A 13,275-nucleotide genomic window follows, 5' to 3' on the forward strand; every position below is an offset into this window, starting at 1 on the left:
ATATGGTACCACTGACCTAGCTCAACTGGTTGTCGGTGGTTTCAAAATCTGAATGTATTTTTGTAAAATAAATTTATTGGACAGATTTTGTAAATAAACTTCATTTTCAATAGTATCCTTGATTATATTATATAATTTACCCTTGGATGAGGAATCTATGTCAGATCTCCAGTTTTGGATATATTGGACCTAGCAAGGGAATGTAGTTCCTTGGTAGCGGCCAGACTTTATAAACAACAGTGAACAACATTGTCTGACATTATGAAGGAGATTGGACTGTTTAGTGAGTGAGTTCAAATTTAACGTCGCACCGGCATTATTTCAGCCATATAGCGACGAGTATTGGACTGTTTAAGCCTGAGGCGTTGTGATCAATCACAGCCTGACGGCAGACGCATGTCCTGGTATATTGAGTCTGCACTCTACGATTCACTGCTGCAGCTGACACAAGGTAGTATGACATTGGACTCACTTGGTTAGCGAGTTAATGAGTTCATTCAATGTTGTAATGTTTAGCCACACATTGTTATTGCTTACTCAGCTCCTTACGTCATCATGGCTACACCAATGATGATCACTTCTTCAAAGATTTAGGGGCAACTGTTGTCCCAGTGAGGCGTCTCCTTTGGCTGTGAAGAGGTGCTGCGATAGGCTTGCCACATGCCTAGAATAATGGGTTCGAATCTCGGTTCGCCCCGATTATGTTTCTAGGTTTGCCAGCACCATACCCGAGCTCATGGGTTTGACCAAAGTGACCGACGTCGGAGACCTGCGTCACCTTGGGCTTTTCTCCCACACCAAGCTGACTGTCGGGATATAACTGAATAATGTTCAAAGCGCGTTACACCAAACTCACGGATTCAACGGAATAGTTTGATTTTGTTTTTCATTTTAAGCCTGTGCCTTCATAGTTAACTTTACATATACAAAGTAACATCAAATGCAGATTTAACCGATACGTATTTTGTTCATCATTGATAACGATCAAAGCTTGTTAGTATTCCAGTAACAATATCGGATCGATTATCGAATCAAGGTCGGGTCTGTTTCTGTTTTTTGTTTCCTACTAGATGCCTGGCTGTTATTGCTGTCAAAACCTAATACGACGATAATGCCACTACAAATATAAACACTAAGTAAGGATAAACTTGTCATAATAAAGAGATGTGACTCTCTTTGGAGGTATACGAGCATTTCTTATCATTGATTGTCTTCAAAGAGGGACTCCCTTGCCGTCTGTATGTGAGGAGTAACGACGCCTTCAAGATTATTGCACTTAATATCATAGCGTGTTGTGTGCACGTGTGTGTATGACTAGCCTGTATTAATGTCGGTTTTGTAGTGCCAGCCCACTGAGATACCCTGCTACAGTTTAACATGTATACCCCACTTAGACACAGTATACTGACTCCGACAAGTCCTTGCTTCGTTCCCGTAATGGCGATCGCCAGGCAGGGCAACAACAAGTACCATCTTTTAACATCTATTGGTATGTGTCGAGACCGGTGACAGAACCACCGACCTTCTGCTCTCCGGGCCGACGTTCTAACCACTGGACCTCGGAGGGGGACAGCCGTCTGTAAGTGACTGTAGTTCCTATATCGATTCTCTCACGCCAAGCTCGCAATACTTGTACATAAATGAATACAATAACACGACTCGTATGTTACCCCAGTGCAACTGTCAGTCAGTTCATAACACTGATTACTGTTGCATGTATTTGCATCAATATCCGAGATAAGATACTTTGACACGTATGTAATAAAAATACTCTATTTATGATGAACACTTCACTATATATGATTATTATGACGAAGGAAAATAAACTAAAAGCAAATTAATTATATATTCAGCTGATACTTATAATTTGAGCATATTAAAAACAATGTGTATGTGAAATTAAAATTTGTATTTCGTCTGTGTAAGATCAAGGTCAAGGTCAACAACAACGACGGTGCCGTGTTTCCAGCGTTTATGTTATAACGTGTGTTATTACGTGTGTTATTACGTGTGTTATTACTTGTGTTATTACGTGTGTTATTACGTGTGTTATTACGTGTGTTATAACGTGTGTTATTACGTGTGTTATTACGTGTGTTATTACGTGTGTTATTACGTGTGTTATTACGTGTGTTATTACGTGTGTTATAACGTGTGTTATTACGTGTGTTATTACGTGTGTTATTACGTGTGTTATTACGTGTGTTATTACTTGTGTTATTACGTGTGTTATTACGTGTGTTATTACGTGTGTTATAACGTGTGTTATTACGTGTGTTATTACGTGTGTTATTACGTGTGTTATTACGTGTGTTATTACGTGTGTTATTACGTGTGTTATAACGTGTGTTATTACGTGTGTTATTACGTGTGTTATTACTTGTGTTATTACGTGTGTTATTACGTGTGTTATTACTTGTGTTATTACGTGTGTTATTACGTGTGTTATTACGTGTGTTATTACGTGTGTTATTACGTGTGTTATTACGTGTGTTATAACGTGTGTTATTACGTGTGTTATTACGTGTGTTATTACTTGTGTTATTACGTGTGTTATTACGTGTGTTATTACGTGTGTTATTACGTGTGTTATTACGTGTGTTATTACGTGTGTTATAACGTGTGTTATTACGTGTGTTATAACGTGTGTTATTACGTGTGTTATAACGTGTGTTATTACGTGTGTTATTACGTGTGTTATTACGTGTGTTATTACGTGTGTTATTACGTGTGTTATTACGTGTGTTATTACGTGTGTTATTACGTGTGTTATTACTTGTGTTATTACGTGTGTTATTACTTGTGTTATTACGTGTGTTATTACGTGTGTTATTACGTGTGTTATTACGTGTGTTATTACGTGTGTTATTACGTGTGTTATTACTTGTGTTATTACGTGTGTTATTACGTGTGTTATAACGTGTGTTATTACTTGTGTTATTACGTGTGTTATAACGTGTGTTATTACTTGTGTTATTACGTGTGTTATTACGTGTGTTATTACGTGTGTTATAACGTGTGTTATTACGTGTGTTATTACGTGTGTTATAACGTGTGTTATTACGTGTGTTATTACTTGTGTTATTACGTGTGTTATTACGTGTGTTATTACGTGTGTTATAACGTGTGTTATTACGTGTGTTATTACGTGTGTTATTACGTGTGTTATTACGTGTGTTATTACTTGTGTTATTACGTGTGTTATTACGTGTGTTATTACGTGTGTTATTACGTGTGTTATTACGTGTGTTATTACGTGTGTTATTACGTGTGTTATTACGTGTGTTATAACGTGTGTTATTACTTGTGTTATTACGTGTGTTATAACGTGTGTTATTACTTGTGTTATTACGTGTGTTATTACGTGTGTTATTACGTGTGTTATAACGTGTGTTATTACGTGTGTTATTACGTGTGTTATAACGTGTGTTATTACTTGTGTTATTACGTGTGTTATAACGTGTGTTATTACTTGTGTTATTACGTGTGTTATAACGTGTGTTATTACTTGTGTTATTACGTGTGTTATTACGTGTGTTATTACTTGTGTTATTACGTGTGTTATTACGTGTGTTATAACGTGTGTTATTACGTGTGTTATTACGTGTGTTATTACGTGTGTTATTACGTGTGTTATTACGTGTGTTATAACGTGTGTTATTACGTGTGTTATTACGTGTGTTATAACGTGTGTTATTACTTGTGTTATTACGTGTGTTATAACGTGTGTTATTACTTGTGTTATTACGTGTGTTATTACGTGTGTTATTACGTGTGTTATTACGTGTGTTATTACGTGTGTTATTACGTGTGTTATAACGTGTGTTATTACTTGTGTTATTACGTGTGTTATAACGTGTGTTATTACTTGTGTTATTACGTGTGTTATTACGTGTGTTATTACTTGTGTTATTACGTGTGTTATAACGTGTGTTATTACGTGTGTTATTACGTGTGTTATTACGTGTGTTATAACGTGTGTTATAACGTGTGTTATAACGTGTGTTATTACGTGTGTTATTACGTGTGTTATTACGTGTGTTATAACGTGTGTTATTACGTGTGTTATTACGTGTGTTATTACGTGTGTTATAACGTGTGTTATTACGTGTTATTACGTGTTATTACGTGTGTTATAACGTGTGTTATTACGTGTGTTATAACGTGTGTTATTACGTGTGTTATAACGTGTGTTATTACGTGTGTTATTACGTGTGTTATTACGTGTGTTATAACGTGTGTTATTACGTGTGTTATTACGTGTGTTATTACGTGTGTTATTACGTGTGTTATAACGTGTGTTATTACGTGTGTTATTACGTGTGTTATTACGTGTGTTATAACGTGTGTTATTACGTGTGTTATAACGTGTGTTATTACGTGTGTTATTACGTGTGTTATAACGTGTGTTATTACGTGTGTTATTACGTGTGTTATAACGTGTGTTATTACGTGTGTTATTACGTGTGTTATTACGTGTGTTATAACGTGTGTTATTACGTGTGTTATTAAGATTCGATCAGTGAAAGGTACGCTAACTAAACAAATCTATTTATTGATAAATGTTGTCACGACTTTGCCTAACTTTTATTAACAAGATTTTTTTTCAACAATGTATTGATATTGCAAGCTCTGTGACTGTTGTTTTTGTACCAATTTGAATTTTAACAACAGTATAGAAGTTTCATCAAATGACATTTAGACATCAAGAAGAATATTATAGTCTACAGTATTTTTATTAATAGAATTGTATCGGTTCACTGTCATGCATATTTCATCACTATGACTGCATCGGGCAAGTGTTTACTGAGTACATGACGTCACTGTCATGCATATTTCATCACTATGACTGCATCAGGCAAGTGTTTACTGAGTACATGACGTCACTTTGAAGCGTTATTCCATCACTGTGACTGCATCGGGCAAGTGCTTACTGAGTACATGACGTCACTGGCAAGCATTATTCCATCACTGTGACTGCGTGGCAAGTCTGTATTGAGTACATACCGTTACTGGCAAACACATTTCATCACTGAAACTGCATGGCAAGTTAATAGTGTGTACATGACGTCACCGACAAGCATTATTCCATCACTGTGACTGCGTGGAAAGTCTATATTGAGTACATACCGTTACTGGCAAACACATTTCATCACTGTAACTGCAAGGCAAGTTAATAGTGTGTACATGACGTCACTGGTAAACACCCTTAATTCCTTTGACGGCATTGCATCGCATCGCAACAACGCAACCAAGTGTCTTTGGTAACATAAAGTATTCATAAGTTTGAAACTGACACCGCAGATCACATGCATATTTCACAGAACAAGGAGTTTGATGGATGCCTTGTATTATAGCCTCTCTTCAAATGTTCCAGTTCATGGTTTTCCAATGAACATCGTTGATTTGTTGGATTTTAAGGTAGGGAAAAACACACTGACATTTGAGAACAGAGACAAGCACGCTGATGCAATGCCTAGTTTCACCATAGCAGAACCAAAATACATTTATCTTGTGTTTTGTGGCGTTAGGTTTCTGCGAACTATGCACCATCTTCCCCTGTTCGGTATTCAATATGATTATTCATATTGTCATATCTGGATATAGAATATGGGTACTCCGGGTTCTTCGATACTATGGAATCGGATGACCTCAAATACAGAAGAATGTATTTCACTTAGAACCAGTCCTTTCGTTCAAGAACTTGTACTTTGATATACACGTATATGCAGAAAAGGTAATTTAACATTAAACAGTAAAACATGTTTTACTACCCAAACAGAGGTCATGGTCGCAAGTGGCGGGTACATGGATCAGGTTTGTAGGAAGGGTGACTTGGTTTAATGCGCGTCATCGTACCCCCATGGCATGCAACCCCTTCCCCCCCCCCCCCCCCCCCCCCGCCCCCCCCACCCCCACCCCCCACCCCCACACACCCCCGATCCGCCTATGGCATGGGACTTTGCTTCCCACATCAGTCTCTCGTTCGTCTGGTGCAGACTCGACAATATACAACTCTACATCATACAGCTGGGTGATGGCCGAATGTTGCGAAAAACAACAAAGAATATAACGGAGACCAGATATATATTACTAGAGAGTCATATAATAATTCATTTTTGAAAACTTCCACTCGAGTTCAAAACAGGATCCGGTGCAAAGACTCATTAACGGCGCCTTCCGTGTTGTTCACCCGACAACTGCATCAACAGCGTATTACAAAACCATTTCGCAATACAGTATGCCATCAATCATCTTGACGGGAGGGGTTGTAACAGGATATTGTTATGCATATCATTGGCGTTATCCGCTGTCTTTTTTTCCATTTTTCTCCATGCAATATGCAAGCAATCTTGTTCCGTAATGTATTACCCGAGCAGAATTTAACAGGTTGTCCATTATTACAAATACCTCTTCAAGTACCCGAATTCATGCATATTCATGGTATGCGGACTGTTTGGGCGGTTGCCAAGAACAACTGCGGCTTTTTAGGGGGTGAGGTGAGGTGAGGTGAGGTGAAATGGGGCAAAACGTCGTTAAAGATTATTGCAATTATATCGTGATGTGCATATGCGTGTGGCTGCTTGTACTAGCCCTGACTATTGCCTATTTGATGATGCTAGCCCACTGAGATACCATGCCGATGTTTAACATGAATACACTCAACTCAGATAAAGTATGCTGACAGCGAGCTGACCAGTCCTCGTTTTAGCCGAGCCGACCATTTATTAATGCCGCGCACCAGGCACGGTATGAACAAGTACCATCTTTTAACACATTTTGCTTTGACGCGGCCGGGGATCGAACCGCGACCTTCCGTTCTCCGGGGGTCGCTAAACCACTAGACCATTACGGTGTCGCTTTTAATTATCTCAGCTGAAGCACTTTCAGTCTCAGCCGATTAGCTAGTGAGTAGTAATTGACGTTGCACAGGAAATATATCCGTCGTGTAGAGGGGAAAATCGGGGGATCAGGAACTGCTTCAAGAGATCCCCTGGCCGCCTCAGTGCAGTGGATAGAGTGGTTGACCGGAGAACAGGACGTATGGGGTTCGATCCCTGGCCGTCTCATACCATAGGACTTTCAAATATGGTAGTTCTTGTGACCCTGCCTGGCGCTCCGCATTAAGAGGATATCACAAGGACCGGTAGGCCCTGAGTCAGTATACAGTAAACTACGTTTATAACGAACACGCTTATAACGAACTGTTTTTCTGGGCCCTGGCGGATATAACGAACTGTTTTCTGGCCCCGGCCATTTGCTGTACATATGCTTATAACGAACTTCGGTTATGACGAACTAAAGTCTTTGGTCCCTTTGATTTCGTTATAACCGTAGTTTACTGTACTTGTCCATGTTAAACTGCGATGTGGTATCTCAGTGGGCAAGCACTAAAAACATGACATAAATGCAGGATGCCACAGGCGGGTTTGTTTCCCCATATATCGTGAATAGTTGTTTGATCCTAACTACTTTATATCACACAAATGATAAATGAAATCGATATATTCTCAATCACACGATCAAAATAAACGCTCCAGTGAAACTGATTAAACAATGTTGAGCTCCAACTCCGCAGTTAGGTTTGCCAAAGTGAAAAAAACGGACCGACTATCATTGGATTTATGTGCAGCCAAATTTACACAAACGAAAACATATACATGTAGTTTGAAACGTGTTTACCTTATCGCGCCATGCGTGAAATAAGAACATACGACATAAAGTTCCTTGCCCAGTGTATAACGATTGTTAATTCTAAATCGATCACGACCTTTCCCGTTCACAGTCCACGAAAATGCGTCGACATAAAGAGTGTCAGGGTAGGCCGTCGTATGACAAGCATTATGTGTATAGACACTCGAGATTAATGGATAATATCATGCTTTCCTTAACACCACAGTAATATGAGCAAGAAGCCATACCGAGTGTTCAAGTGGTTTCCCATAGACGTTTTCTGTGTACAATTAATGCAGGCAGACTCGCCAGTGACTCATGATCAGTGTGTCCCTCATGTAGCATAGCTACCGTACGGGAAGGTTATTTAATAACTTGATATCTTTAATATTCTGGATTGTGAAGAGTCGTGGCAACTTTATGTGCCTGGCGTTGCTATGTTATAAGGATATTTGATATTTTTAAACAATGTGATCAGAAACCAAATTGGCTATTCTTGATATTGCAGGAACCAAAATATTAATTTCACAGAGACCTTGTTCCCTGTGTACTTTTAAACTTTTCCCACAAAACAGAACTGCTATAATTACTGGGGGCACGGTTGGTCCAGACGTCCAAGGCGCCGTAATTCGCAGTGCGGACGCCAGAAACCTATGATTGTGCGTTCGAATCTAGGTTTTCCCGCTTATGTTTCTGTGACCCGTTCTCTTGGGCTTTACTAAAGTGGTGAACGTCTGAGACATGAATCTCTCCGGACTTACCTCCCACTTCAAGCTGGAATACTGGAATACTGTTCAAAGCGGGGCAAACCCCAACTCACTCACTCACTTACTCGCTGACACTGGTGCAAGTGTGAGAACACTAAATGTGCAACGGTGGGAGAATATGGTTGCTTCCTGCTATTTCTTGATAGCCAGTAAAATGCAGGATATGTTTGATTAAAGTTGCTTCACTTGCCTTTGACATGATAACTACGTTTAGCACGACGAAGTGTTATATAACTTAGTCTCCGTAGAGACACAATTGGTCAAGCTATGTAAAATCTCTTCCTTTACACGTGGTGCAGTTATATATGCAGGGATCTTTCAAGATGCCAACAGCTCTAGAACCTTCTAGAACGTATTTTCACCAGCGTTTATAGAAGCAATAGTAGGGTGCGACAATTGCACGCATACGCGCTGTGGCGACTGTAGGATATTTTAAATAACCTCCAACATGTTTAGTGGACTCGTCCCTCAGGACGTGAGCAATGGACTTTGCTCCATACGAGTTGGAATGCTGCGTGTAGAATTGACAATGGGAGAAAATATCATTCTTAAAAAGAACACTATTAAAACTGGATAATTTTTATTCGATATGTTGTACAATCAGGCATTCACATTTGATGAATGGAAATCTTCATAGCGAATTGCGGGCCCTTGTGATATCGACCTCGTGTGCCCCTCTGCCATGAGTGAGAGAGCGAGTATGGTTTTACACCACTTTTAACAATATTTCAACAATATCCCAATTGCGTGGATCGATGCGCATGATGTCAATCATGAGATTATCTGGTCCAGACTCGATTATTTACAGACCGCCGCCATGTAGCTGGAATATTGCTGAGTGCGGCGTCAAATAACAAACAAACAAACCTAATTTACTTGATGAAGGATAATGACGTCATAGAAAACGTTTTCTCTCAGTCTATACTCTCATATAAACATGATTAACATGTTCTTGGAAAACTAGCATAAAAATTGCCAGCCCACAAAAATTAATATATTGTTTCATCTGTCCCCAGAATGGCCCGGATGTCCCTAAGAAGGATATCAACGTTGTGTTCAAGCGTCAACTTCTCAACCCCGATGATTACCTGCTAGAGGAGCAGTACTGGCGTCCACCAGGCATGGCGGTTGTTGACGTCAATGGGCGCCTGATCTACGACGGGGGCGGGGACGCCGATCGGGAGGCATCTGAGGGCGAGGTGGAGATGGAGGAGAAGTCAGATGAACCCCAGACCTTCCATATAAGGGAATATGAGACCCCCGGTAGAAAAATCAGCAGAGACGTTCGGGTCATCAGTCAGACAGGTCAGGTCAGTCAGGTCAGTCAGGCTGGCCCTGGCGTACAGGTCTCTCAGGGCAACCGTGATTCAGACAAGCAATATGCTCAGGTCAACCGTCTTGGTCCAGGCAATCAGCATGGTCAGGCGTATAATTTAGGTCAGGTCAACAGTGTAGGTCAGGTCAGTCCGGTCAAGGACGATGGATATGGTACCGAGTCTACCCCGTATTTGACTGTTCCTAACACTGAATCACAGACGTTACATATTCGCGAATATGATGGACGACAGCGCAAGGTAAGCTGGGATGTGAAAGTACAGAACCCCGTTTCGACCATCAGAGACGATGGGTATGGCACCGAAGGTACACAACACCAAAACTGGGTTAACGGTGAAAGCATTGAGGATCAAGGTCAAAGTGTGATTGATAGGGACCAAATTCTGTTATCCAATGAAACGGGAATTGTGTTGAAATCATTCAGCGGCATTCTACAGGAAGATCCTGGAGGTTCTTTTTCGGAGAGAACTATTCACCTCGATACAGGTAGATCCCACAAGAGTCTTCCAACAAGTGTTTACGGTAGAAAGTTACAAGATTATTACAATTTCGACCAGCCGAAAGGCAGAAAAGTAGATCCAAGGCGTTTTCAAGATGAAAAACGTGCTACCAGAGCTTCCATTCTGAATAAAGCAGAGTCTTTGCTGAACGACAGACGCACGTCTGGAATTAATGACTACTCAAGTGATGACGAGATCAAATTTCCGTCAAGGACTAAACCGCGACGACGGAACTCTCCTTTTAAACGTGGAGGTCATGCGACAGACACTGAGGTCACGCTTAAAGCCAAACACCGAGAAAAGACGTTAACGTCACCGGAAGTTGACACTGATGTCACGCCGAGATCTCTAAAGGTCAAGCGAACGCTGCCAAAACACGTACTTTCTCGTCTAAACAACGCCCCAAAGCGTAAGGTCAACGCTGTTAAACGACCGATCAAGAAAAGGGTAAGTGATTTTAACTATACGATGTTACATCATTGAAAACCGTATCTTTCGGAAGTGAGGGTGTGTTGAGTTGAGAGTACGTACCATACCTTCACTCTGACCTTGACCCTGATTACCAAGATAAATGGGCGATGGGGCAATTTAGTGGTTAAAGCGTTCGCTCATCGCGCCGATTACCCCAATTTACCCATATGAGCACATCTCCAAGAGATCACAATAAAACATTTATACTTATGGGGGAATATAACGGATCGCAAGAAATGAATGGCAGTACATTGGTCATGACTTGTGCCATGGACAGTGACCCCGTGAACCCGGTCAAGTGCTTGACGTCATCTGCTCTGGATGTGGGTTCTGATGGTAGCCCGGGGGATCTGGAGCCACCATCCTTGCAGAGATGAAGAGTCGGGCCAGATTGCTTGGTGCCACAGGACTTGTGGGCATACGACGTCCAAATGTACACCACAAATGTCCTGCCAGCATGTCCTACCTGTATTGAATGACGTTGAATGTAAATTACATTCAACAGGAAATGGTTCTTAGGAGGTTGAATGTGACCACAACGTGAACTGTTCCTGGTCACTCCTTTGGCGACCATTTATATTTTTTCCACAGGAATATATTCGTTTACCTATCAAAATGCAACGTGTCTCAATCATCAACAGCAGTGAATCGAAATATGTGTCACTACAAGACAAGGATTGGGGCGATGGGATAGCCTGGGTTCGATGCCCCACATTGGAACAATGTGTGAAGCCCATTTCTGTTGTGTCCCGCCATGACGTAAAAAGCCCACTCACTCACTCACTCACTCACTTACACCTCGCGAGCCCCAGTTAGTTACAATCACCATAAGTGGTGAATATTGGGACAGCGTGACGGGATCTCACGAGACAACTGTGATTCAAATGATGACCAGATTAACAATCATTGTATGTTTCATTGTTCTGATGCACAAAGAGTCATCAGGTCGACCCGTATAGATTCGTTCGAGTTTCAAAATACAGGTAAGTACAATACTCGTGTTAGTGACAAACAACGAATATAACGAACCAACCTCAGCTGTTCGTTGTAAGCTTCACTGTACCCATGTTGATTCTTAATTCTTGTGGCACGGGAGACCCAGTCGTCTAAGGCGCTGCAGGGGGCACGGGAGACCCAGTCGTCTAAGGCGCTGCAGGGGGCACGGGAGACCCAGTCGTCTAAGGCGCTGCAGGGGGCACGGGAGACCCAGTCGTCTAAGGCGCTGCGATTCGCTGTGCGGAGTTGTGTCCCTTGTGTGTGCCAGAACCCTAGAGATGATTGTGGGTTCGTATTTCCGATTGTCAGCACCATACCATGGTTTGTGGGTTTCGCCAAAGTGGTAAACGTCTGAGACTTGCATCATTTCGCGCATTCCTCCACATTAAGCTGACACCCCGTGATATCACCGGAACACTGTTCAAACCCAATTAACCCACTTACTTACTCTTAATTCTTGACTCACGCGCACAATACATACGTTGAACCATTACAACGTCAACACCAGAGAATAACCAGTCTCGATTATCCGCCCAAACAGATTCCATTGAGCGTAAAGGGCAAAACAGCGGCGACAATAGTCTGTCATAAATACCCTGAAACAAATATAACCAATACAGCCCATGCAAGTCTATAATCATGGGCAAGTCTAGATAATTGCAGTTTCTGAAATCGATGAGAGTGTCTGGACTAGATGTTCGTGTACGGTGACAATTATGAATGGATCACTCAAAATCAGTGATGACACCAGGTGTTAATGTTTATACGACAGGTTCACCCTTGTGAAGAAACAACTGTCAACTCAGTCTTGTAACCTCAACAGAGTTATCAAGATACTGGTTGCTTTGGACAGAATGATCTGTCATACGTTCTTGTGTTCGTGATGTTTTATATCAGTACTTCAAACAAGATGAAAAGGGCACACCATCGTAAATAAAATATGTTCAACATCACTTTGGTCAAGTAGTGTTAAATTGATACCAAGTCATTGTTCTAATGACTTCCATTTGCTTTGCAGTAGCCACGCGTGGTTTCATCAAGTCTCGTGTCAACGTGACATCCCTCCACTAACTCTCCAACGCATTTTCATTTACATGATAATCATCCCCCCCACCCCCCACCCCCGCCACCCCAATCCATTATGAGACGCTCTGTAACATTTCTAAAGGCCGTTCCAGATAAGGTTGCCCGGCAATATAAACAGGTGTTTAACCAGACCGGCAATATAAACAGGTGTTTAACCAGGGTGGGTTTTCTACTCACAGGGCGCCAGAGAGTGACCTGATGGTTGAAGATGGAGCAGGGTGGTTTATGTTGGGTTATTGCATTGTGTAACCCAGAGCGCATCTGTCGTGACATTATAATGAGAATAAACAAGATTTACAATCATGGTAACCGTATGTGTACTTGTCACTGGAGGTCAGGTGAAATTGTTTAACGTCGCGTTCAACATGGTTGCCCTTGTATAACGACGTGCATGTGTGTGGCTGCTTGTACTGGTCCGGATGTTGTACAGATAGTACTTGTCGTTA

The 13,275-nt window shown here is 41.3% G+C and overlaps 1 protein-coding gene across 7 annotated transcripts in view; it reads left to right on the forward strand.

Annotated features, from left to right (window-relative positions):
- The window catches only part of LOC124148648 (echinoderm microtubule-associated protein-like 2), a 101,577-nt gene that overhangs the window by 20,681 nt on the left and 67,621 nt on the right, over window positions 1–13,275 (forward strand). For all 7 annotated transcript variants that reach the window (XM_046519869.2, XM_048394053.1, XM_046519870.2 and 4 more), the window contains exon 2: window positions 9,458–10,723. In XM_046519869.2, coding sequence (XP_046375825.2) covers window positions 9,458–10,723 — 1,266 coding nt within the window. The remainder of the gene's footprint in view (window positions 1–9,457; window positions 10,724–13,275) is intronic.

This window comes from Haliotis rufescens, unplaced genomic scaffold, assembly GCF_023055435.1.
Source record: "Haliotis rufescens isolate VD_foot unplaced genomic scaffold, xgHalRufe1.0.p SCAF_13, whole genome shotgun sequence".
In the NCBI taxonomy this organism is placed as follows: domain Eukaryota; kingdom Metazoa; phylum Mollusca; class Gastropoda; order Lepetellida; family Haliotidae; genus Haliotis; species Haliotis rufescens.